At 45.1% G+C, this 26,668-nt stretch overlaps 3 protein-coding genes across 5 annotated transcripts; all 3 read left to right on the forward strand.

The window, feature by feature from the left end:
- Nucleotides 1–2,636: 2,636 nt before the first annotated feature.
- Nucleotides 2,637–8,357, forward strand: LOC127326155 (deSI-like protein At4g17486). Of its 3 annotated transcripts, none has more exons than XM_051353020.2 (5): nucleotides 2,637–2,804; nucleotides 4,541–4,583; nucleotides 4,671–4,883; nucleotides 6,280–6,567; nucleotides 7,689–8,357. In XM_051353020.2, exons 3-5 carry the CDS (start codon nucleotides 4,673–4,675, stop codon nucleotides 7,925–7,927), a joined length of 738 nt encoding a protein of 245 aa, XP_051208980.1. In that variant the 5' UTR covers nucleotides 2,637–2,804; nucleotides 4,541–4,583; nucleotides 4,671–4,672; the 3' UTR covers nucleotides 7,928–8,357. The 3 variants fall into 3 exon arrangements, with proteins under 3 accessions (XP_051208980.1, XP_051208979.1, XP_051208978.1); XM_051353019.2 differs by having other exon boundaries at nucleotides 2,638–2,804; nucleotides 4,469–4,583; XM_051353018.2 differs by having other exon boundaries at nucleotides 2,638–2,804; nucleotides 4,472–4,583.
- Nucleotides 8,358–14,446: 6,089 nt separating this feature from the next.
- On the forward strand, nucleotides 14,447–16,394 carry LOC127326184 (uncharacterized). The gene is made up of 4 exons (XM_051353048.1): nucleotides 14,447–15,346; nucleotides 15,462–15,565; nucleotides 15,616–15,970; nucleotides 16,056–16,394. Exons 1-4 carry the CDS (start codon nucleotides 14,447–14,449, stop codon nucleotides 16,392–16,394), a joined length of 1,698 nt encoding a protein of 565 aa, XP_051209008.1.
- Nucleotides 16,395–18,714: 2,320 nt separating this feature from the next.
- On the forward strand, nucleotides 18,715–21,106 carry LOC127326115 (uncharacterized). Its single transcript, XM_051352978.2, has one exon. The coding sequence runs from the start codon at nucleotides 19,025–19,027 to the stop codon at nucleotides 20,720–20,722; it is 1,698 nt and encodes a 565-aa protein (XP_051208938.1). The 5' UTR covers nucleotides 18,715–19,024; the 3' UTR covers nucleotides 20,723–21,106.
- The last annotated feature ends 5,562 nt before the right edge of the window (nucleotides 21,107–26,668 follow it).

Raw genomic sequence — 26,668 nt, forward strand, 5'->3', positions numbered from 1 at the left:
GATGGTAAACCCAAATATTTGCCATTGAGAGCTTCATTTGAAACCTGCAGGACATGTTTAATGTTATTTTGATTACCTTGAGAACATCCTTTCCTAAAGAACACATATGACTTCTCATTATTGATTCGTTGTCCTGAGGCGTTGTAGTATATGTCCATAATCTCTCTAATATTGGCAATATTCTCGACATTTGCCTGGCAGAAAAGAATGCCATCATCTCAAAGAGTAGATGATTAACTCTCTTTGGTACGTATTTGCCACGTGAATATCCGTGAGAGCACCTGAGCTCATTGCATGTTTCAAAAAACAAGAGAGACCCTCCCCTACCAACAGAAAAAAGGTAGGTAGATATGGGATCACCTTGGCATAGCTCCCCCGTGGGTTTGAAACTCTCGGTGCGAGCTCCATTGAAAAGGACAGAGAATAAAACTTATCACACTCGCCTCATCACAGTGTCTACAAACCTTGGGACAAAGCCAAGCTTCTTCATGGTGGCCTCAAGATAATCCCATTATAAGCGATCATATGCCTTCATCATATCCAATTTTACAGCGCAATGAGAATTCTTCTTACTCCTACTAGACTTCATAAGATCATATGCCGTGATTATATTATCAGTAATGAGGCGACTAGGAACAAAATAAGACTTCTCTCCAGAAACAACCTCGCGGAGAATCCTCTTCAATCGGTTCACAAGTACCTTAGATGCAATTTTAAACACCACATGCACAAGCTGATGGGTCTGAACTGAGCGACATATGTAGGATTTTTTTACCTTGGGAATAATGACGATGAACGTTTCATTAATATCCTCAAGTGAATCATCTCCATTATGAAGCCGAATAAAAATCTGTGTAATTTCCTCACCGCATAGATGCCAATGTTTCTGGAAGAAATGCGTTGGAAAACCATTCGGACCCAGGGCCTTTGTGGGAAACATTTGAAACAAATCATCCTTCACTTATGATTTCGCATCCCCACAACTAGACGCCTACATCAACAACGAGAGGCCCTAATCCTCATGTAATTCCTGGTTCCACAATATATACCATTTTGGCAAATTGATGGGACTCCATGGGCCAACAAGTCAAGATGAAAATATCATAATTGTTTATACGACGTTGGCCTCAGAAGCCCTTTCTTTCTCTATCTCTAATGCAGGGATTGGCAACTTGGTTGGCTTAATCTTCACAGATTCAAGGGGGAAAGAGGAACAACACGAAAAACTTGGCGAAGAACATAAGATACAAACACACAACACACCCGGTAAAAATCAATTTGCTCTTAACGGCCCAAATCACTATCACAATAGAATCACGAGGGAGAGACCGCAAGGTAGAATCCCACGCGAGAGATCGGCAAGAAAATGGTAGAATCACTCATGTGGAGAGAGTAGCAACTCGGTAAAATCACGACCACAAGAGAGATTAACCACTACTAGAACCACCACGTGGGGAAGATCAAATCCTTGAAAAGTGTCTTCATAAAATTTAATATATGTATGATATGAGGAGAGGGGTTTCCATATGGGAGAGGCACGTGGCTAGTTATATCTCATTCTTATTTACCTATTACAAATGCGGGGTGGGGTCCTTATATAGCCAACCACGAGCTAGTAGTACTTTAGGCATAAAGGTAGCATAAAGAGGGGATACATGCATGGGCTTGGGCCCAACTATTTAGGCATTGCAGTCAAGGCAGTTGTAGGCAATAACACCGCTCGTGCTCATTTGTGGCTCCATAAGTGATTCAGTGCGGTAGTGGCTCCTGTGACTAGGGCGGTAGTACCGGTTCTCGGAGCGGTAGTACCGGGCTAGAGCTTCATGCTCTTTTTCCTTCCCCTCTTCGAAGCCTCTACGATGTTAGCCTTGAGTTCTTGAGCCTCCACGGCATCCTCCCTTCCCTCAGTAGCTGTTGATGTGAACCTGAAGTTGATATAGGATCGCAGTATGAAGTAATATATCATTCATGAGAGACATGCGTTGACACACATAAATGAGAAAATTCACCTCTAGGTGATAGGTTGGCGTCTGTATTGTTGGTGAGCAAATGATATGGTGACTCAAAGGTATTATATAGATCTTTTATGCATTTTGATTTTAGGAGTTTTTATACCTTTACACTTTGAGTGATAAGTCTAGAAGTACTTAGGATTTATTCTAATAATTGCATTGTTCTACATTTCTCGAATGAAAGAGGCTTACTCTTGAGTATATCCACACTATTAATGGTGCATACTTGTCACAAAACTCTGAAGTGATGTAGGCACACAACCTCTCTTCACATAACAATTGCACATTAATTCAAACAAAATTTCACACAAATAGTTTGTTTACAATTAAAGTTTAGTGAAAGCTGCTATTCATTTGCGAGTTATGCAAAAATAACAAACTCAAGCAAGTTTCAAATAATAAAAAATACGCTCTTCTTCACCCACATCTCAGAAGTACAAGCGTGTTGCGGCATGGCTCATTCTTTTGGGGGGCTTTTTTTTTATAAAAAAAAGACATAGTTTTTTTCTGAAATAAATGGAATATGCGCTTCTTTCATTTTGGCTTTCAAAATATTTTTTTTGCGGGGCGCTTTCAAAAGAATCAAAAGCGCGTCTTCCTCTCGGATAAGGAATTCAGGAAAATAAAACCATTAATCCAGGAAACGAACAGCCAAAAAGGGGAGAAAAATAACTCCAACTCCCCTCCACTTCCTTCTCCGGTCGTCTACCAGAGTCTTCTGCCCCTCCTCCACCTCCGTTGCTACGCCAGCGGGTGGCCTGAGCTGTGCATGTCCGGCCAGCTTTTCGATTGGTAAGTGGTCTTCTGTTCCTGTGTTTTCTTCTGCCTTAACCCGTCCAATTTCTCGGTTCTTGGTTCTTGGTTCTTGAGACACGCTGCTCCTCGGTCCTGATCCGTGGAGCACTTTGAACCGGAATTATACGTATTTCGGCAGATTGGACCCGTTCCTTAGCAGATCTCGTTCGACCTGGTTCTTTCCTTTCCGGGCCTCGTTCGCGATTTCGCATCAAGGCGCTCACGCGGTAGCAGGAGTTTAGATTCTTGCTGTAGACAAATGCTGCTAGGTGCTCCGGTCCTGCGCTAAATTTTCGACCTAGTATGGGCGAGCTTCGTTATTTTATTTTAATTTGGCGGCACATAGTAGGCTTTTCTGGTTTCAAGTTCAGTTTGAAGGTTCCTTTAAAAAGTTTAATTTGAAGGGGATAAACGTGGTGGACATGAGGTTATGTCAAGATGGCAACCAAATATTGGGAGAGGACAGATTTCGACATAAGGCTATTATGTTTTGTTATGTTTTCTGAACTTTGTCTTGCGCAGGAAATCGTAATCACGACAAATGTTCAGAGAATTGTCTGTAGCTGTTATTGCCAGAGTTAATTCCATTGGGTGAATTCTTAAAAAAATGCATATTCTATTAATTTGATCTACTGTTCTTGATATGCACCACGCCTTCATATCCACTTGGACGACAGAACAACTGAACAATGCTGCAATGCATCACCTTCAGCTTTCGCTATATGGGGTCATACATCGCTTTCCATCTTCTTTTCTAATAAATATAATGAAGATTTTTTCTGTCGGTTGGAATTTACTAAACATGGTTATCACTAAGGTTTGACCTAACATGACACCTATATTGCAATTTATTTAATCTCTTAATGGTGTACTAGTTTTTGAAACTTACAGGAATGCCAGTCTTTGTGCTCTTTTCTTTTGTCCATAGCAAACACATACTTAAAAGAATATCTAAAGTGGTACCATGTTATACCCCTTCAAGTATCATAAAATTCCACTTCCGCTTAATTATTACTAGTAATCATCTAACTTAATTATTAAACCCTCAATGGCAACAATCAGTACAGATAAATTCCTTGTGCAAAATCAGTCCAGATACATCCCTTTCTCTCCATGCCTGCAAGCTCAAGTAGCTCAGACTATGTACAGAATGCTTCACCACAAAATGCAAAGGGAATTCCTTCGCTGTCGCTCGGTTTGTCTGTAGTGTCTGATGGCAATGTTAAGAACACAAAATATTAAAGTGGTCAGAAGTGTATTGAGCACGATGTTATTCAGTTATGTAGAAGTACCAATATTTCCTAGGAGAGTCTTGAAGGTATATTCACACCACATACTGTTCAGAAGTTTTTCCTACCCCAACTTGTTTGGGAAAAAGGCTTTGATGTTGTTGTTGTTGGAGCAATATCTATGGCTCTTCCCCATTGGGCAATCTCTTATTTGGGAGCTTTTAGAGTCAGGAGAGGCAGTTTCAGGTTCACACTTTTTAGGATAGACCTGCCCATCTTTGAACTGTACTTTTTTGGTTCTAGGCTACTTGTTGAACTCATATCAAGCATAGCTTCTCTTTCTTTCTTTTATTGATCCTCTAAGCATTCCATTTGGCAGTTAAATTAATAGCACTACTGACTCCATGGACTAACTGTATTTTGGTGCGGCAGCAGTTTATTGGCACAATTTTCCATGGATTAGTAAGACCTGATGTTGCCATGTTTGTCTACTTTGTGAATCAGAATGATCACCCTTCCCTGTAACTGGAGTGGTATTGAATACCAGGTATGTTTGCGTCTGTTTTCCCGTTCCAGTATTATCTGATGCAAAATGGAAGTTTGATCATGTTCTCCCTTTTGCACGCATGTAAAGTCATGATGTTGGTCTCAAAGAAGGAAGGGATTCTCAGCACGCCTTTCCAATCAGGCCAGAAATCTGCTAGCCGTTTCTGTTTGTTTTCGAAAGTTCAATCTGCTAGTCCACCTCCAGGAAACACACCTGTTTATCTTAATGTGTATGATTTGACACCAGTAAATGGCTATGTGTTCTGGGTTGGTCTAGGGATATTTCATTCTGGTATTGAAGGTATTATCTCTTCCACTTGTTTCACCAATAATAGTGTAGAGCTCACATCTCAGCTGAAACTTTGTTTTCTAGAGTACCTTAATGGTTCCTTCAAGTTCCTCTTTATTTAGTTTAAGTTCTGTTGGTATTCAGAAATAGCAGTTATGACAAAGGGTATAACATATATATCCCCCGAATATTGAGATAACAAAGTGATCAATTATGCGCTACATAACTATAAGTTGTGCATGATGCACCATTCCAAACTTCCAATAGCTTATGATTTGGTATGCATAATGTTATGTAACACTCAAATATTCAACATCACCATCAGACTTGTCAATGATGGATGCACCAAAAGGTTTTATTACTAATCATGAGCTATTCAATGTTCACTAGGTACTAAAAAACCACTGGTCTTTATGCCAGGGACAGATTTGATAGTGATTTTTCATAGGTTTATAGAATATTACGTCAATTACCTCCGTGCAGGTACACTGTTCCAATTACTTTGGAACAGTGTACCTGCACTCTGCGCATATCTTACTTAGTATTGTGTCTGCAGTAGCACATAGTGCTGAAATTGCAACCTCATGAATATGATTTTTTTTTTTGTCTTTGTGAACATCAGCCATATTGACCCTTGTGCATAGTGTCGTCTATTGTGATATGTTTTTATTTACTTCCTTTATCCTCTCGCTAAGCATTCTGTTGCTCATCCATGACTTAAAAAAATGTGCCAGGTGAAATAAATATGTTCCATTTAAAGAAGGTGTCTGGCAAAACTCATAAGGAAAATGAATATAAGAGGGACAGTGAATATTTCATGGTCTATTTATCTTTATGTCAGTACTTGCATTGTTAATTGTTCCATATAATTAGCCTTTTCTTTCATTGTGATGTTTTATATTAGTTTTACTAACTGAGCTGACCATTTAAAGCAAATCTAGATTTAGTACGCATGCATTCAGTAGAGATGTATGTTTTGACTTCATATTTCAAAATTAGAAGTACCATAGGTAACAGGTAACCTTTTGTGTGAATTTCAAGCCTTGAACTTTCGGGATTCTTATGTCCTCCTAAAGCAGCGAGGCAGCATGACTGATTTCTGGAAGGAATCTCCCTGTTTGCTTGGATAAGTTAGTATTGTCAATTTGTCATAGTTACATGCTCTCACTGATAGGCAATCGGCACTTGCTCTACTGATGTTGGATAGCTAGTTTGCCTTATATGACGACAGGAATGGCAAAGCTGATCATATTACATTACATTTTCATACTTACATGCCTCAAAGTTGTCCGAAGTGATCAATTGTGTTAATTGTTCTAATACTTATTTATGGAATGAATTCTGTATAATTACCACCCAATTATTTCTCGATGGAGGATATGGCTTATTCTTCCATATTTCTGTGCAGTTCATGGTGTGGAGTATGCATTTGGTGCACATGACTATTCAATAAGTGGAGTTTTTGAGGTGGAACCTCGCCAGTGTCCTGGCTTCAAATTTAGGAAATCCATATTTGTGGGAACTACCTGCCTTGACCCTCTCCAAGTCAGAGCGTTCATGGAGACGCAGTCAGTAAATTACAATGGGGATATTTATCATTTGATAAGTAAGAATTGCAACCATTTCTGTGAGGATATCTGCAAAAAGTTGACAGGAAATTCAATCCCAAAATGGGTTAATCGACTGGCCAGAATGGGTATGACTTCCTAAAACTAAAACAAATACACATACTTTCGTTGCCGTTTATTTTGTTTTTGTGTGCTGCTACAGAGTTTGGTCCTATATATTAATAGTTGACACTTTCTATTCGATTCACATTTTGGTAAACCATATAAGGTACTTGTTTGCGCTCAAAGTTAAGGTACAGAAATGTTGCAGTGAAGAAATTCTGCACTAACCCTCTTAGGAGGCTTGTACTCTTCTTCTATGCAATGAAAAGAAACGCAATGTCATTGCGTTTTCTCGAAAAAAGAATCAACATCAGTATTTGTTTACAGATTAAACGTATCTAGCAGCGAAGACACATATACACTTTGTTTATTTGCGTTACTCAATTTTGGGCATCTTCCAGCCTTCGGGTTCATCTTATTTGTTTTATATAAACATTAGGCATCCAGAGGCCTTTCCCATAGAATGTCTGTGTTTTCAGTTTCCTTGCCTCTTCCATGTGTCTGTTGTATTCATTGAATGGCTACCGCATGGACAAACTCCATTTATACATTAACAAAATTACCCTTGCCAATGAGGCTGAGGAGAAGGATGAGATTATGCCATTATGGACAGAATTGTATTACCTGGTTAGTAGTTTGAACAAAAACTGGCCGTTTTCCACTAGCTTTCCACATCCAGCTTTTTAGCACTCCCTTCGATGTTACATTTGCTAAGTGATCCTTACTTTGCTTTTTATTTTATAAATGTTATTCTGAATGTTATTCTAAATTTTATTGCTGTTCCCTGTTCTGCCCCCCTTTCTGTGCGCTGTAACCGATAAAACTCTGTTCATCTCCTTCTTTTCAATGAAATGAAACGCAAAGGCTTTTTGCGTTTTCTCGAGAAAAAAAAGATGAATTCCTGGTACATGTTTTTTGTGAGTTGATCCTTTGCTCTTACCTAAATGGTGATCCCTATACAAGTTGTCCACCATATTTTCAGTGTTTAGTTTGAAGGAATTTCCACCGATGATCACTTTACCCATACACTGCCACACATTGTTAATTTATATCTTATATGTGTTGTATCAACACCGTGATCATCTTTCTTTTAAAGCTCTTGTTAGCACTTAGCAGCAGCCATTAATAAGCGTTGTTCTATCTGCAGGTGCTGTTTGCAACTGCATTCTACCAGAGTCTCTCAAAATTAATGCAGTTCGTCATGACCCAGATTGCCAAGCTGAGGATAGTGAGAAAAAAAGGCTGACGGGTGCATTGAGCTGCTTCTCTTCAATTTCTCTATGCCAGAAACAGTTCTCAACATCTTCACTTTTTCTGCGTTCCCCCTTGAAAGGAACTTCGTGGGATACAAAAAGATCCAGTTCAGATCGACTGAAGAAGAGCTGAGAATCGAGCTCTTCATGTGCCCTGCTCTTTACCTTCAAAACAGTGCGACATGGTTATCAGGGTGCTCTTGTACAATAGCCATCGAGGAAGGAGATGAAATGTGATGACCGGTGACTTGACTGTTTGTTTGAGCACGGGCTAGTGATGCACCTGAGCATTTGTACAAGTTTGATATTTGAGGCTAGAATGTACAGTAATTGATTGCTTTCTTTTGTTAGCATTTGAGTTCGCCAATGCCATATTGCAATGAACTCAAAACAAACTCTAAAAGCATCGTGCACTGCCAGTGGTTTGTTGCTGGCTGGCATTGCCGGTATGCTTGTTTAGATTCAAGGGATGAATGTCCAGGGCTTGTCTTGTAATCCCATTTTATGGGTGTCACCTACTGTGCTAAAACCTTTGTAGCCACAAAATCTGCATTCTTCATGTATGTTGTGGTTCTTCACGGCATCAATTATGGAGGTGACTTAGGAAGAGAGTAGGACGAGGCGATGTTGGAGATTCCGGGACGAGATTAATACACGATCTACCCAGCTTCACGCTTCACTATGGTGACAAAACCTTGTTGCTGCTTATTCAGCCCTGCGGGGATCAATGAAAGCTATAGCACACAACTGCCGGGGGCTTGGGAATCAGCCGATAGTCTTGGGCCTTCTTGAGTTATGGAAGGCGGAAGCTCCTGATATTCTCTTCTTGTCTGAAACAAAGCTTGACAAGGAGGAGATGAAGCGTATCGATGTGTTGCTGGATATGCCAAACATGGAGGTGAAAAACTGTGTTGGTTGAAGTGGGGGTCTGGCCCTGCTTTGGAAAAAGGATGTCAGTCTGGTGGTCAATCCGGGGATGTTGCGCTACCACATCGATGCGGTCATCACCGAAGAGGATGGCTTTACATGGAGGCTCACGTGCATCTATGGGAAGCCGCAGTCGGGGACAAGGGAGAAGACCTGGAAGCTGCTGCGCATCCTCCACGGTCAGTCAAACTTGCCATGGATGTGTTTCGGGGATTTCAACGAAATCCTTTTCGCAAGTGAGAAGCAGGGTTGTTCAAGATTGCAATTTCTTGACAAGATTTGAGGAAATTTTAGGGTTAGGGTTAGGGTTTGTAAGTCCTCATGCCTTTAGAGTGTCTCACAACACAAAGCACATACTCCACTCTATTGCTATAGTCTATATTCAAGTTTCTGAGTTTTTGCATGAATTTGTGGTAGAAAATCTGGGCAACTCCTCACAAGTCGACAGATCCGGTCACCAGCCCGGTCAACCGGCCTCTCAACCGGCCGGCCCGGTGTGCCGCCCGGTCTAACCGGATTGGCAACCGGCTCGTCCGGTCTGCCGCCCGGTTGGACCGGCCTGTGCGCCGGATCGCCCAGTTTTCCCACAATCTCATCAATACACTTGGATATATGCTATGCTTTTTGGTTTCCCTCTTATTGATGACATGTACACTTACCCCACTGCTATCCTCGCTCTATTCTCTCATTCACAGGTAGTTGGAGTGGTGAACCACGTGGCACTGTTGCCAAGAGAGGACGGACTGTTGAGAATCCACCCCGCCGTTCTAGTGGTCGCGTACCCACTGCAGCTCAACAGACTACTGACACTAGCAGCTCGGAGAGGAGAAGAACCAAGTCAGTTGGTGGCAAGAAAAAGGATAAGCATGCCGCCCAAGAGGATGATGAAATTGTGCCAACTTTCAATCTTGCGGATGCACACCGTGGTGATTGGCGGGAAGTGAGGACGGTGAACCCATACCGCTATGAGCACCGGACTTACACTGGTGGGGGCAAATTCTTCTGGACCAAGACACAAGCAACCCTATAGGATGGTTTCTATGATACTCAAGAGTGTATGAAGAATGGTGCTGTTGTGATGCCCAAGGCCATCAATCCTGAAGAGCTTGCCTTGCATGAAGCCACAAAGTACCGCTTTGTGGTTGAAACCTTGAAGGGTATGGGACTATATGACCTTGTGTGCCTAAAGCCCGATGATGCACAAGAAGATCCCACCTATTGTCCCCTCCTAGTCCGTCAGTTTCATTGCACCGTCTTCTTCCATGATGATGCGGACAGCACCATGACTTGGATGACTGGCAGGGAGAAGTACTCTTGCACCTACACACAGTTCTGTGCGGCCATGGGTTTTGGTGGTGACCGTGCTCAAGGGTACAGAATTCACACTCGACCTAAGATGACTAGAGGTGACATCTCCTTTTGCTATCCCACTAACCCCACAGCTGGGCCTCCCACCATCTCCGGGATGTACTACTCATATCTTGTCCTTGCCAAGCTGTTCTGTGAAAACCTCATCATCAAGTCAGGAGATACTAGTGAAGTCAGGAACTATCACCTGAATCTGATGTACTATTGCCACCCTGCCAGGATAAGGAAGATTGATGGTTGTGATCTTATTCATTGTGAACTGAAGCGTGCAGTTATGGACCGCATGACTCCCAACTATGCTCAGTATGTTCAGCGGCTCATCAACTACGTTGTTCCTGCTCCTCTCAACACTCTTGATGAAAGGGTCATCATGGAACCATTCAGGTTCCCTACTCAGGATGGTCGCCCGGAAGTCCCTTCCATGATGCCCTCCACTGAGCGCCGTTCCAAGCAACAACATGATCCTGCAGCAAGCTCCAGCTACTCCCGGCGCCCTCAGCGTGGTGCCGCTCGCTTCTTCTCCAGCATGTGGCAGATGTGCAAGAATACCAATGATGTTGCACATCAGAGTCTTGCCTTGAACCAGGAGACACGGAGGAGACATAGTGAGTTCATGGCTGCACGGAATGCTCCTGTTCCTCCTTCTGGCCCTGAGATGGAGCCTGTGGTTGCACCTGCTTGGGAGATGCCTCCCATTACTGATGAGATGCTCCAGAACTTCGATCTGACCATGTATGCTCATGGTGGCCCTCCTCCTCGGACTGCTCGTGCTCCTTCTCCTACTGATGATGATGGTGATGAGGATGACGGTGGTGCGGCTGCGCGCGATGATGGCGAGAGCTCCTACTCCGTCGGACATGAGTTCTATTGATGGGTGCGATAGCATCTCTCCTCTTTTCTTCGCCTTTTTGGTGTTCCGATGCCAAAGGGGGAGAAGAGCGTAGAGTCTAGGACCACGGGGTTCACAAGCCATGGGAGTTGCTTTATTTGGATCTTATATGGCTTGTGCTTATTTGCTTTGATTTTTCCAAGAACCAATTGCTACTTCGAATAATTTGTGTATGGACGTGTATGGACGACTATGTATGCTTAATCACTCTATTAGGATAATCATGCTTTATGCTTATATATCTTGATATACTTGTCCATACCATGCTTGTTTCCTAAAGATATTGGGGGAGCTTCTCATATTCCACAAATGGTGCACTTTGCATTCAAACGCAAATTCTCCAAGTGCACACATTATGGGGGAGCTGTCGTAATATCTTATATGGAATCAAGGTTTAGAGCTTATCATAATATCTATATGTGACTCTAGCTCGGTTTGTCATCGTTTACCAAAAAGGGGGAGATTGTAAGGGTATTTTACCCTTATCCATTATTTTGGTAACAATGACACAGTGCTAGAGTATTTGACCTAATACGTTTACAAGGATTATCTCAGGTATTAGGCAAAGAGGCATAAATGGTGTATCAAAGGAACAAGAAGGCTAAAGGAGTCCCCCCACTTCAACAACAATCAAAAGAGGGTCTACAGCAGAAATCCGGTCGGCCGCCCGGTTGGACCGGCCTCCAGACCGGCTAGTCCGGCGTGCAGTCCGGTCGACCGGGCGCCAACCGGGCTCCAAACCAACGCCTAAGTGATCCGGTTTGCCGCCCGGTCAGCCGGCCTCCAGACCGGCGAGCCTGGCGTGCGGTCCGGTCGACCGGGCGCCAACCGGAGGAGCTCCTGGACGAGGCAAAGTGACCCCCAGTCAGGATCCGGTCTACCATCCGGTCTGGACCGGCTGGTCCGGTCCCTGGCCCGGTCTGACCGGGCTCTGCACCGGACAGTCCGGTCACTGGTCCGGTTGACCGGGTTTGTCGGGAGAAACGATGAGGTGGCAAGTGACCAACGGTCATATTTCGAAGAACACTATAAATAGGCCTTCTCCTACCTCAGAACTGTTAGGCACTACACTACAAGCTGTTCTTGAGCTCTCTCTCTCTCTCTTACTCCATTGCTAGAAACACCAAAAGCCTCCGATCTCCCTCCTCCCCCACCCAAACTCAAATCCCTCCGGGGAATCACTAGAGGAGGACCCGATCTACTGTTCTACCGAGCCAAATCTCATTCCCCCTTATATTCATCGAGAAGCTTGCTTCCTAGGGTTCCTTGGAAACCCTAGGTGGGCAAGAGGAGTCCGGAAGCATCCGGGCTGTGGATTTGCTCCGGGCAAGATTGTGAAGGTTTGGAGGCTACCTCAAAGTCTACCACAAGTGAGTGAGCTATTCCTTCATGGGATAGGCTCCGGAGAATAGGGCGAGCCTTCGTGGCGTGGGGAATCCTTCATGGGACCTCCACCCCTCCAAACGTGACGTACCTTCTTGCAAAGGAAGGGAACACGGGAATACATCCTCGTCTCCGCGTGCTATCGGTTATCTCTAACCGAACCCCTTACTTGTGATTTAACTGCCTGTGAGAGCCTTCGTGCTCGAGTTAGTTGTATCCTCATATAGGTTGCTTCACCTAGTTTGCATTAGGCTCACCTTCATATTCCGCAAAGCCTAATATTGCAAAGAAAGAATTAAAATATGTAGAAACCTATTCACCCCCCCTCTAGGTTTACCATCTCTATACTTTCATGTTCCGAGGAAGCAAACCTGCATGGACAAATTCAGAATGGCGTTGGACTTCTGCGAGCTGGAGGACTTGGGTTTTGTGGGCGATCCTTACACTTGGCGAAACAACAGTCAGCGAGCAGAAACTTATGTTAAGGAGAGGCTGGATCGGTCTGTGGCTAATCTTGAGTGGCGTACTCATTTTCCAGCTACAAGGCGATAAATGGGGACCCCGGGAACTCTGACAAAGAAGAAAGTAAAAAGCAGGAGGTAGGCCAGTTATTGTTATCTTAGATCCTGATCCTCACTGCAGCTACTCCTCAGGGTTGCGCGAGGCACCTAAGTTCGAGGCCTCTTGGCTTGAGGAGGAGGAGTGCAAGGAAGTAGTCCACAATGTCTGGCACCTCTCCCTCCTCTCGGGGGACACCGCTGTTTCGGAAGCCATCAAGAAGGTGAATGCGGAGCTCCAATCTTGGAGTAAAGAGATTCTGGGGGATTTGCAGAATCGCATCAAGAAAGTGAAGAAGGAGCTGAACCGTTGTAGAAAAAGGGACATCTCTCTCGATCAGGTCTCTATGGAGCATATGCTGAGATATAAGCTCGAGCATCTTCTGGATCAGAAAAATATCTTCTGGAAGCAGCGTGCAAAGGCTCACCGGCTGAAAGATGGCGACAAGAATTCCAGCTTTTTCCACGCATGTGCCTCGGAGAAGCGTAAAGTTAACCAACTGCGGAGGTTGAGCGCTGATGATGGTAGAATTGTAGAGGGGGAGGAAGACCTCAGGACCTTCATCGCTCGTTATTATCAAGACCTTTTTACTTCCTCAGCTGGCACCAGAGAAGCTGAATTGCTGGAGTGTGTTCCTTTTGTGGTCACTCCGGAGATGAATTCCTTCTTGAGGAAGCCCTTCAATTCCGTTGAGATTAAGGCTGCTCTGAACTCCATGGGCGATCTCAAGTCGCCGGGCCCTGATGGTATGCCTTCCACCTTCTTCAAGCGGTTTTGGGACTTGGTGGGTGTGCAGGTTCAGCTGGAGGTTCTCGGAGTTCTGAATGGTGGCGCTATCCCCACTGGCTGGAATGAAACTGTGATTGTTCTAATCCCCAAGGTAAAGAACCCGGAGAGAATCAAGGATCTCCGCCCCATCATCCTATGCAACCTCGTCTTCAAAATCGTCTCGGAGGTGATCGCTTGCAGGTTCAAGGAGGTTTTGGATGAAATTATCTCACAAAGCCAAAGTGCTTTTGTGGCTGGAAGATTGATAACAGACAATATCCTCATCGCATATGAGACCACCCATTTCATGCACTTGAGGAAGGGGGGCTGGGCGGTCTGGCTGCTGTCAAGCTGGATATGAGCAAAGCTTTCGACCGGGTTGAATGGTCATTTTTTAAGAACATGATGTTAAAATTGGGCTTCAACTGCCAGTGTGTTGATCTGGTGATGGGCTACATCACCACTGTCACTTACAGGGTTAAGGTCAATAAGGGCCTAACTGAGGTCATTACTCCTCAACGGGGCCTGCGCCAGGGCTGCCCTTTGTCCCCCTACCTTTTCATTTTGTGTGCCGAGGGGCTCTTTGCTCTTTTCAAGAAGCCAGAGGCGGATGGTTCTCTCATGGGTGTCCAGGTCTGCCTGGCTGCCCCGCGGATTAATCACCTCTTCTTTGCGGATGATTCTCTCATTTTTCTGCAAGTAAACGACAAGACTGCGAATACATTGAAGGATATTCTGGCCCTCTATGAAGATGCCTAGATGGTTAACAAGGAGAAATCCGCCATAATGTTTAGCAAGGGTACCTCCTCTTCGGCCAAGAGAAAGTTCAAGGGTTTGTTGCACATTGCCGATGAGGCTTTCTCAGATAGATATCTCAGCCTGCCTGTCCATCTTGGCAGATCTATTACATCTGCTTTTGGCTATCTCAAGGAGAAAATTTGGAAGAAAATCCAGGGTTGGAAAGAGAAGTTTCTTTCTCGGGCTGGGAAGGAAATCCTTGTGAAAGCTGTCGCCCAGGCCATTCCAATGTATGCGATGTCCTGTTTTGACATTACTAAAACCTTCTGTGATGATATCAGCTCCATGGTTTGCCGCTATTGGTGGAACAATCAAGATGATGAGCGACACCACTGGCTCAGTTGGCAGTGCTTATCCAATGCAAAGAGTAAGGGCAGTCTCGGTTTCCGGGACTTGCATATTTTCAACTTGGCAATGCTGGCCAAGCAGGGCTGGCGCTTCCTCCAAGACCCTGAATCTCTTTGTGGCAGGGTGCTCCGGGCTAAGTATTTCCCCAACGGCAATATCGTGGACGCAGTGGCGGCCCCGGGCATCTCTTACACATGGCGCAGTATTCTAAAAGGGGTGGGGCTGTTGAAGGAGGGGCTGATCTGGCGTGTGGGGGACGGAACTAAAATCAAGATATGGCATGATCCTTGGATCCCTTTCGGCGATACTAGAAGACCGAGGTCCCTCCGGGGCCGCTCGCCGATCTCCCTAGTGGCTGATCTTCTGGATCCTACTACCGGCGATTGGGACGCTGATATCGTTGCTAGCCTCTTTCAGCCTGAAGATGTTCACAGCATTTTGTCCATAAACATTTGTGATGGTATGGAGGACAACCTCGCTTGGCATTTTGATCCAAGGGGCCAGTTCGGTGAAGTCAGCCTACAAGCTTGGAGTTATGCTGAGAGATAGGAGTTCGGGTAGGGAGGCGGCAAGCTCCAGCCCCTCTACCGCTCCCGGTGCAGCTTTCGATTGGGATCATATTTGTCAGCTTAATGTTCCAACCAAGATCAAGATGTTTGTGTGGCGCCTTGCTCATAACATTCTTGCAAACAGAATGAAGATCTCAAGGCTTGGGGTTGATCTGGATACCAAGTGTGCAACAGACTCAGTGAGGATGGGGGTCATGTTTCCTCAATTGCAAGGCGGCCAAGACCTGCTAGATTTTCCTGGGGTTGGGTGAACTCCGGGAATCTTTCCTGCTCTGCACCTCCCGCGCGAGCTCCTTTCGAACTCTGGAAGAAGGATGAGGACATCCAGCTCCGGGTGGTCACCTTCCTATGCGAATGGTGGAATGTCTGCAATAAGGTCAATGCGGGGGAAAGCATCGCGGATCCTAAGGTGGTTTGTTCCAAAGTTGAGAAGTCGCTGGTCGAATTCCTCTCTCTCAAGAGGAAGGAGAAGCCGCCAAAACCTCCTGACGTCCACAAGTGGGAAAAAACTCCAGATAATCATGTGAAGATCAACTTCGACGGCTCATGCCAATGTCGGAGCTGGTGGGTGGGTCTTTATCATCCGTGACCATGACAACAAATTCATTGCTGCCGGTGCGGGAAAGTCCAATCACCTGGGAAGTGCTTTGCAGTCCGAGGCTGTAGCGTGCATTGCTGCAATCAGCGGTGCGAACAAGATTGGCGCCAACCGAATCATCTTTGAGTCGGAAGCCTCCAACCTGGTGCAAGCCCTCAAGAGCAAGACTTATGACATGTCAAGCGTCGGAGTGGTGATCAAGGAGGCTAGAAGCCTGTGCAACCTGAACTTTGAGTCTTTTGATTTCTCTTTCTGCCATCGTGCTTGTAACAATGCTGCCCATGAGCTTGCAAAGCTGGGAGTAATTTCTGAGTCCATGGACTCTTACTGGGATGATCATGCACCCAGTTGTATCGCTACTGTTCTGGCCAGAGATTTAGCTGGACCATTTTAATGGAAGTCCTTGTTTAAACGTCAAAAAAAAAAACCTTATTGCTGCTATAAGTCACTATATGATCATAATGTAGCTGGCTCTAGGCGACTTGCTCTAAGGCATCGGTGGCATTTTTAATCTCTCGATAAAATCTGTCTATGATCTATTGAATCTATGTGTCCATCTACCTCCGCTTTTATAAGGGTTACATGAGTTCTATTAGATCTCGGCAGACAACTCCTTTCCTTGTACTAGAAATAGTCTTGTGCCGCACATACAGAAGACGCCATGGCCATAACCGTTTGGTATTCCCCTAACATTAGCCCCCCGAGTTCATCTAGGGCTAATTGCCGACTTTTAAGCCGAAGTCGCCTTTTTGCGACTCGCTTGGTCGCCGGTTTGGCAACAAAAGGCCTTCACCAAATTCTTAAACCTACAATACAAGATATGCTACCGCAAAGGCAGGGAGAATCAGGTAGCGGACGCACTGTCTTGTCATCAACACCCGGAAAATGTAACATTGAACACAATAACTAAATGTGAGTCAGCTTGGCTCGATGAAGTGAGAGCCAGCAAACATTCATGCTACTCAGTGGATTGAGAATCTGAAGCAAAGCTCCTGATCCAAGGATCACTTTACATGGCATGACAACCTACTGTATTTCCGAAGCTGTATTTGGCTTGTGGGGCTCAGAGGAAATACAACACAAGATCCTCACAACGTTTCACGCCAACACTATAGGTGGCCATTTTGGACTCCTAGCAACATACTCTCGCATCCGCCCTGTTCGTATGGCCTAAGATTAAGGCTCTCACCAACCTTTGTCCAATATATCGTGCATGGTTCGTCAGCAGGTGAAGCCTGAGCGTGTCAAGTACCCCGGCCTTCTCAAACCATTGCCTACACCCGATGCAGCTTGGCAAATGGTTACCATGGATTTCGTCGAAGGTCTCCCAACAGCAGGCTCTGCCAACAATATTATGGTTGTCATGGATAAGTTCACCTGCTTGGCTCACTTCATTCCACCTCACCACCCCTTTATAGCGGTGAAAGTGGCAACAAACCCTCAAGCAATGTGTTCAAGTTGCAAAACCTCCCCAAGGTCACGATTTCTGACAGAGATCCCATTTTTACGAGTCGTTTCTGGAAGGAGTTTTTCCCTTATGGGCAATGAGTTGAGGATGACCTTTGCATATCATCCACAAACGAGTCAATAGCATAAAATCACCACTTTGATGGTGAAATTTACGGTGTACCACCACCTACGTTTGCGGGACAAAAAACCACCACATTTTGCTAGTTTTTTTTTTACAGAATGCGCTAAACGTGAATAGATCTAGAATTGACACAGTTTCTGACTGGCGGGGTCTGTTGTAAGTGATGATGTGAATATGTGAGATGGAGAGGGACACATATAATAGTTTAATTTAAAAATCCAAAAAATCTGTAAAATAAAATCCCACGCGTCCGAACCCGCCGCCTGGCCGAGCCCGCACGCCGCCGCCTCGCCATGCCCGTCCACCGCCGCGCACCTCGCCGAGCCTGCCCACCGCCGCCTCGCCGTGCCCGCCCGTCGCCGCCTCGCAGGGCTCCGACCGGTGGCCATCGTTGTCGAGATTGAGGCGGCAAAGGCGGCTCCTGCGGCTTGAGAAGAGGAGGAGGGCATGGGGGAGGTGGAGAGCTTGGTCGTGCCGCCGCAGTCTCCGCCTCTCCTCCCGTCAGGCCGCCGCCGTGAGCTCCTCCGGCTAGTCCGCCGTAGCTCACCACCGACGCGCCCCCCCCGCCTCCCATCAAAGCGCCGCCTCCTTCCCCTTTTCTCGTTGTCTGACATCTCCAAGATCGAGACCCGTCGAGCCCACAGCACCGCTGCACGCGGAGCTGCTCTTCACCGGCGCCCTGCTCGCGAGCGAGGGGAGCTGCGGGCAGGCTCGGTGGCGAGGCGCGCGGCGGCGGGGTCTGCGGTGTGGCACGCAACGGCGGGCGGGCTCTTCAGCGAGGCGCTCGGAGGCAGGTGGGATCTACGGCGGGCAGGCACGGCGGGGCGTGCGGTGGCAGACGTGCATGGCGGAGAACTGGCGGGCAACGGCACGGCTGACGGGACCATTGGGGATATTTTTTTACACTCTTTTGGTTTTTTTAATATATTTTTTTTCATAAAATGGTCTGGTAAGTGGGACCAATGCCACCTCAGCCCTGACAATGGGGCCAACCATTGAAATTTCGTGTCAATTCTCTCCAAATCAGCTATGAGCGCATTCTGCAAAATCTGGTAATTTTTTGTCCTGCAAATATAAAGTGGTGGTATACAAGTAAATTTCAACATCGGTTTTATACTATTGACTCTCCACAAACGGAAAAGACAAGTGACAACCAGAAGAGTTACTCATCTACTCGGTCGAGTCCGGCGGCTCAGCACCAATACTGCGCGCCGGCCGCCGCCGAGGGGGTTTCTGCCCGTGGTAGTTGAAGCGAGGCGATAGTGTTTCCAGCCACTCGTCAAGTCAGCGTGAGGGGATTCCGGAAACCCTATCGCGAACTCCTCGCTGCCCTTGGGCGCCTACCTTCCACCACTCCCAGTTTAGCCTCTCGTCTTCAGATCTGGTTCTTCAGGTACCGGAATATTCAATCTTCATCAGATTCTAGCATAATTATGTCGGAATTGGGCGCTGGCAAAGGAATGACGGAACTGAAATTTAGGACCAGTTCTAAGTACCCTGGGTATCCTTGCATTTCGGTTTCAGTTCCTGGAGGACTGGATTTCAAGAAGATTCAGGAGGTTTTTTTTGAACGGTCTCTTTTGATTGCCAAGTCCAGACCAAATGATATATTCACCCAAGATCCTACTCCTAAGTCGCTACGCATGGCCTTCTATGATCTATCTCCCAAACTGCGGCCCATCCTACAAAGAGATAGCGTCCGGTCCTTCCTCCACTTATTTGTGAACAACAAGGGCATGACATGGAGTTATACCATCACCTCACAGACCTTAACTTACATGATCAGTCATGATGCCCTACGATGTGTGAAAGTTATATTGGAGGGCAAGGTACCAAGGCTCAATGGACAGCATGCCAATCCCAACTGCATTAACCCATATGGATACTTCCCTCTCCATGAAGCTGCTGAAAGGTTTTCTACTGACATGATCAAGTTACTCTTTCATCATGGTGCATCAGCCAATGTACGCACAGTTGGGAATGACATCATTGAGAACCTACTCCCACTCCATGTTGCGGTCGAGAATACTTGCCTGCATAAGTATCTGGAGGATAATCTATTTCCATACCAGAATCATCGGGATTATATCTACAAGATTATCCATCTGCTATGCATGCCTGAAATGAAAATATTTTTGGACACAGTTAAACTGCTAGCAGAAAGAACAGATAATCTAGTTGATGAGATATGGAATTATGTGAAGGATGGGAAGCTTATCCATTCTGCAGTTTTACTTCTGGCAGCTCAAGCGCAACTCCGCGGGGGATGTTCCTCCATAAGCAATGACAATAGTAAGCGAGTTGGGTTTGATATCATCATGTGTTGTATATTGAAACATTTGGGTACCCTAAGATTGGAGGATAAGAATGCGAATGCACGGAAGCTGCTCGAGGAAGAGATAATATTTATGGTTCTTATAGGCCATCTTGTTGATATAGTATCCCAAGATGGTGAAGCCCTTTCTGCATACATTCAGACACATTCAGAGGTGCCTCACATGGAGGTTCTGGGACGGGTTTCTTCTATTCTCAAGGAGTATGGGTTTTGCCCAACTGAAGGAATCGTTGATGTTAACAACCTCCGCCCTTATGACTGCATAACGTCCAACCAAGAGTTATACCACAAAGGGCCTATGGATTCAACCAAGGGAGTTACAGGAACGGATAATCTCTGTGCTGCAGAGGAAGTAAATGCTGTGGAGAAGAAACTGCGTGGAGGATGGGATCCCACATACACAAGGAGAAGGTTCTTCCCTTATTGGAGATCAGTGCTACTGGCCAGGTGTTTTGTGCATGTGTATCCACCCTACGCAACAGCAGATGCCAGTCAACCTACTGTAACAACTCCTGTTCCAGGTCTTAAGCGTCCCGTGTTTGGAATAGCTCCACAGCTATCAAGAAATTGCCAGTCCAGAAGATTTTTTGGTACTGGTGCATCCACAGCTAGGTCTGCACTTGGTTGTGAAGACCTCCGTCGCTCTTGGGGTAGCTCAATGGACAGTAATCCAATTCAAAATCACAACCTTTCACTGCTGGGAAGAGTTGGGCAACTACTGACAAATAATCGTCAATCTGGAAGACATTTTGGTACTGCTGCGTCCATACTCTTGAAGGTGGCTAGGAATGCGTGACCAGTTGGCCATGAAGTTTGCGGTTACTCATGCTGAGTTGTTATTCAGTGCATGTTTCTCCAAGATGGGAAGATGAGACTGCTCATAGTGGGAGTAACATAGCTAGTAACATCACACATCTCAAGGCATTTTGGTGACATGGCATGCTAACATCACACACCTCAGACTAGTCACAATGGGAAGTATCATACACTAGTATCATGCACATGATACTAGTTTATGATACTACCCCACAATGTATAGTATCATAAAATAGTATCATAGTATCATCATATTTAATGTTTTGTAGAATCTCAATGCAAATTTGTGTACATGATGTGTTTGCCACTAAGTTTTCTAGTTTTACGTGCTATGATACGGTATCATATTATGATACCACTCTCATCTCTCACCTCATTCATTGGTGTGCCACATCAGATTTTTGCCAACATGGTATGCATGATACTACTTATGATACTCCCATTGTGGCTAGTTTCAAGGCAAGATGACTCTACAACATAATAAATGATACAATGCATGACACCGTATATAAGTTACTACCCACTATGAAGGTAGTAACCTAGACTAGTAACATGGCATATGTTACTAGTCTAAGTTACTCCCTACTATGACCAATCTGAGGCTGTTGGTTTGCGGCTGTGGGCGTGCATTTTTTGTCAGCTTATAAGAGCATTGTTCATTGTTGGAATGACATGCCACCCTATAAATGTATGGCCGCCCAGTGATGTACGAAGTACCATATATGTATTCGTATGTTCAGATCAGTTAAAAAAAAAAGAATTAATCAATGTTTGGAAATCTATTTTACGGTGCTTCACACATGCGTGCCTAAAAAAGTGGAGTTAGTACCTGGCCCTTGCAATTATTGGTACAACATGAGTTATCACTATGCTATCACAATGTCCCCATTTGTAGCTTCGTACGACCACAAGCATCAACATTGGGGGATCCACTCCACTTCTACTTGCTCAGCTCCTCCTCTCAAAGAATGGCTCAATGCGCTAAACGCTAAAGATGGTGCAGCAACTTCTTCAACAAAACTTCCATCACGTTCGCCAGTGTATGAAGAACCAAGCAAATAAGAGAAGGACGGAACAAACCGGAAATTCAATTCGGCTCCCGGGTGCGTATCCACCTTATACCGAAAAATTATATTTAGAGTTGTCGAAAATTTTTGACAAAAAATTATACATGTACATCTCCATAATATATGTGCATTCGTCAAGTTTCATGAAATATCAATATTTTTTGTGGTCTATGTAAAAAAGAGAAAATTTATCTTGTAAAAAACATTATTTTTAGCACTGAGTTTTGTCTTTTTTACATACGTCACATGACAAGTCCACTTTTTATGAAACAACTTTGTGAGCGCGTAGCACGTGAAGATGTACGTGCGAATTTTTTGTTTCAATTTTTTTAAATTCAAAATATGTGTAAGATGAATTTCAAAATAGAGGAAGCATATGCTCCCATGTTCCAAAACACCACTCCCGGAACAAACTTTTTTCTTGGGAGAAGTTTTTTATCAAACTACAACCTTGCATGCAGCCCTCTGCCATGCATTGTTCTAACAACAAATTGGCTATACTTTGGACCCTACAATATCAACATATGCATCAACCCAGTGTCCTATGGGGAGGAACTACCACAAGATTCCAAAATCCATCATGTTTTCCATGTATACAACTGCCCAAAGTCATCAAACAAGGTGTCACATAATCTTCCACATTACTTGTGAGTATTGATATCACTCCTATACATGTGAAGATCATGGATCATAGTTGGCACCACACTCCTACGGGCCGGGGGACTTTTACGGTACCCCTAAACTAATAGGAGCCATCTATTTTAACCGATCGAGCGGCTTATGAGCCCTCGTACTCCACGACCTGTCTTTTTTTTGAACAAGGTAGGGTCCAAAGACCCTAGAAGCTGCTAGTATTAAACAGGCGGTGGGTACAAATTGCAGATAAACCCCTACAGATCAGGGGATTTCTGGATAAGGACCAAACTATTATAGAAAAGACCCTCAAAAAGATTTGAAAAACGCGATCAGGTCCTTGCTCTACACCGGAGAAGAGAATCGCCGCTGAGTTGCTCCGCCAGAGAACGAACGCCGGCGTCGGGGACGAACCGCTTGGTCCGGCGTCGTGGTGGAAGCAGTAGCTCTTCCCCTTGGACTTCTTGGTCCTTGGGAAGTCAGATCTCCAGGAGAAGGGCCGCCAATCGGCCATATGATGCAGGGGCAGGGCATCGCCGGCATATATCCCCCGCCGAAGAGCTTCCCTGGACGAACGCTGCATCAGCAACAACAACGGCGAAGAAGACGCAGCTCCAAAGCACCTCTTTGGCATCATCTGGCTCCGATAGGCGTTAGGCGGCGAATCGGCAGCTTCTCCTTCCTCCCCACCATGGCAGGCCAGGGAGAAGCCGAGCCGATGGCCGACCACCACCACTCGAATCCAGTGCAGGTAAGACCTCCTGGATGATGCAGAAGAACTGGCGGCGGCGTGTGTGCGCTCCTCCTCGCCTCCACGGCCGGCCAGGAGCTTGTCGACGATGCCTTTCACCGACGGGCGCACGCTTTCCCCCTCGTCGCCAAGGCCGGCCAAGAAAGGACGTCGCCCGCCGCTTCCGCACTTCATCAGGTGGTGCTCCGCCGCTTCGTTATTGAAGGAAGCGCCAGCCCCTTCCATCCCTCTCCCCTCCAACCACCGGAGGAGAATAAGGAGGTAGGACCCTATAACAGCCAAGATCCAGGAGGTCAGATCTCGACCTCCGCCTCCACTACTGGGCATAGAGCCCTCTACCGGCAAACTACCGCTAACCCTAGCTAAACTATCTACCCGGTGCGTCTCCTCCGCCCATCTCCACCGGCGACGCCGGCGAGATGAGCTTCGAATCAGCCCGGCACCGTCGAGAAAACCCTCAGGTACTGTAGATGAGTGAGAGGGGGAGGGGGGAATGAGCCGTTGGTATCTGGTTCCCACGACCCGTCAAAAGAGTACGAACTCAAAATGGCGTGGAGAACTCGCGGAGTACCTCACCGGAGGGGCAAAAAGTAATTTCTAGATATTATCTTCCATATGGTAGGGGGATTTCAGTGTTTTTTCTTTGTATGAGGGTGTTTTCGCGTAAGTTACCCGGCTAATGTTTTCGTCTCTATCGACGAATTTCGTGGACGAAACCCTAGAAGAGGTCATCCTGGCGGCGTGGGGGGAAATGGTGGAGGAGCCGGCCGGGGAGGGGGTTGAGGCGCCGCGCGGCCGTGGCGTTTAGGCCCCCTACGGATGCGTGCAGGAGGAGACGACCGGGTAGGTGGACGAGGCGCCACGCGGCCGTGGCGTCTGATGCGCGTCAAAGGATGGGCGTAGTGGTGGTCGGCTCCGTGCTGCGGCGAGGTAGGGGAAAGGAGTGGCGGCCTCTTGGTCGCTCCTCGATGGATGAGCCTCGACGCTGCGGCAAGGTGGGCGGGAGTGGTGGTCGATTACGTGCGGGGCGAGGCAGGGAAACTGAGGAGCTGCCGTGACGGCCAGTTGGGCGGCCGTTGTGGTTGGCTCGCTGCGTCGGCGAGGTGGGGGAAAGGTAGGAGCGGCCGGCAGCTAGTTTTTTAAGAAAAATTCCAGAATATAGGCTTTAGTGCGACACACCACTTATATGGAATTTTTTTTTAGAGATTTGATTATATTTTCTTATCTTATGCAAAGTCCTCTATTTTCTCATGTCAAATGCATATAGTTAATCCCGCTCAAACCTGGTGGCATTTTCTCTCACTATGCGTTCTTTAATTTCTATGCCAAAAACTATATGGCTTATATTTAGGAACGGAGGGAGTATTATTTATGGACTAACAGGACGAATGTTTGATGTAAACTGCTATGATATGCCATAAGGCTGATGTGCTCTCCAGAACTCAAACTCGTGGAAACATGTTCTTCTGAACTTTCCCTTGTTCTGCGAGAAGATTGTCGAGCAGGAACTGCGTCTGTTTTTTGTACATCTTTCTTACTTTGATCTTGTTCTTCTCACTGTAAATTTTCTGGAAGCTTTTTGCCATCCAGTACTCTATGAACCTAAGCACAAACAGGCCACGAGAGCTCCTGTAAGAAGGTAAAATTGATTAGGATAGCATTAGTTTAGGATATGAAATAACATGTCATTTTGGATAGCATTTGTTTGTTATGTCACCCGCAAACTTCCGAGCATGTGTGAACTTAACGAGGACACGATTTCGATTCCTTCTTTCCATTACTCCCTTTAAAGAATGGTAAAGATGGATGGACGTATTAAGTATGTAGCATTGCATGTAACAAAGTATATGGCTTAGATTGTATCATTACTGCAAAAGAAGAAAGTTAAAAATTAAGCACTTACCAAGCAATCCAGATATCTTGCTTGACCATCTGAAAGATCCATCGTACGTTTCAGTCATCATGCATCACTCGTCCTAGATGATTGTGACCTGCCAGATCGTCCGTGTTCTTGCAAAAAACCGGCTGTGCGACACATCTACTATAATGAAAATTACGAATGTTCGTGCTTTCTAGCATGCAATGTGTCAAAGGTGTTATCTCTTTTGGATTCATATATTCAATTTTGTGCATTATCATCTTGAATTGAGTTGCACTAACTTTTCTGTGGTCTGACTAATGTGTGCAGGACTGTAGGTTTGTCAATCAAGGAGGATCTTCTCAACAAATATGTTGAACAGACTCTGAACAACTTCACTGCGGCTTCAAACAATAATTTCTCCTTGTAATCAGAACTGTATGATTATAAGGAGAAGCACAAAGCACATGACGTAGCACATGACAAGATACTCCAATATGAGAAATGCAAATATAGAAAAGAGAGTGGACTTTTGTAGCAGGTGCTTGGTGAGCACCCGTATCCATACCGTGTATACTGCTCAAGATTCGTGCAAAAAAATTTTGTTCTCCTCTCAAACAATTTCTCATTTTTGTATCTCTCGTATCACACATTGTTTGAACAAAAAAAATTGCAGATCACTTAAACATAACAATTAGAACATGGAAAAAATATTTTGAATTTTTTATTTCATTGTGTAAATATATATTTCAAGAATTTATTTTGAATTTTTAATAATTTGAAATTTAAAATTGCACAAAAAAATTCCAAGCTATTTTTGTCTCATTCCATTTGTTATTTTTTAGTGAATTGCAAAAAAATCAAATCAAAAAATTACATAATTTGAGAGATATAAAAAAGAGAAAATGGAAAAGTGTGAGGGTGCGCAGAGCGCACCTGCTCTCTCACACTTTTTCCTATAGAAAATTCTGTTAACTTTTCTGCTTCACGCTAATATTGTTTGCAGCTAGAATAATAATTCCCACCGTTTGGCTTCTTTATTCCTTGATCTTGGAAATATTGTGCTTGATATCGTTTTTACGGTGTAATCATGTCTTTCAGACTAGTTATATTCAGTTGCGTGAAATTTTACTTTTACATAGTCTGTCTGTCAAATTCAGTTTCAGCAGTGGCAGGTGTACATCTGTTTGTGCGGCAGGGTTTCCCTTTAACAAATGTGATAATGAAAAATGCTCCCCGCTGCAACTGGGCTCATGTAGATCGAATGCCATGTGTATAAACTCACTGAATAAAACAAGCTCAAACCGCATCAGTGTTCGACCGCCTGTGCCCGCCCCTCCCCTGGCCGTCGCTGACCTGGCCAATGTTGCTCCATGGTTTACAGATCGAGCTCCAGGATCTAGGATGACCGGATTGATTTTTTTGACTCTGTTTTAGGGTCTGTTTTTGAAAAAAAAACTGCACCTTTTGAATATTGAATAGTGTGTATTTTATGGAATATTGAATCAATGTGTATTTTGTAATCGTGTGTACTTTATATTTAGGTATATAGTCTACTTTGTTCAAATATTGAATTAGTGCTAGAAATCTCATCACAACCCATACATGTGCTACCAA

This window comes from Lolium perenne, chromosome 4, assembly GCF_019359855.2.
Source record: "Lolium perenne isolate Kyuss_39 chromosome 4, Kyuss_2.0, whole genome shotgun sequence".
Lineage (NCBI taxonomy): Eukaryota > Viridiplantae > Streptophyta > Magnoliopsida > Poales > Poaceae > Lolium > Lolium perenne.

Bases quoted from the DNA above. Each gene is read 5' to 3' on its own strand.
- LOC127326155 (XM_051353020.2), top strand. From the start codon at position 4,673: ATGATGTTGGTCTCAAAGAAGGAAGGGATTCTCAGCACGCCTTTCCAA. The intron at 4,884-6,279 runs GTATTATCTCTT...ATTTCTGTGCAG, and splicing joins ATTTCATTCTGGTATTGAAG to TTCATGGTGTGGAGTATGCA. The intron at 6,568-7,688 runs GTATGACTTCCT...TTCTATCTGCAG, and splicing joins TAATCGACTGGCCAGAATGG to GTGCTGTTTGCAACTGCATT.
- LOC127326184 (XM_051353048.1), top strand. From the start codon at position 14,447: ATGGTTAACAAGGAGAAATCCGCCATAATGTTTAGCAAGGGTACCTCC. The intron at 15,566-15,615 runs GTGTGCAACAGA...CTCAATTGCAAG, and splicing joins GGGGTTGATCTGGATACCAA to GCGGCCAAGACCTGCTAGAT. The intron at 15,971-16,055 runs GTGGGTCTTTAT...AGTGCTTTGCAG, and splicing joins GCCAATGTCGGAGCTGGTGG to TCCGAGGCTGTAGCGTGCAT.
- LOC127326115 (XM_051352978.2), top strand. From the start codon at position 19,025: ATGTCGGAATTGGGCGCTGGCAAAGGAATGACGGAACTGAAATTTAGG.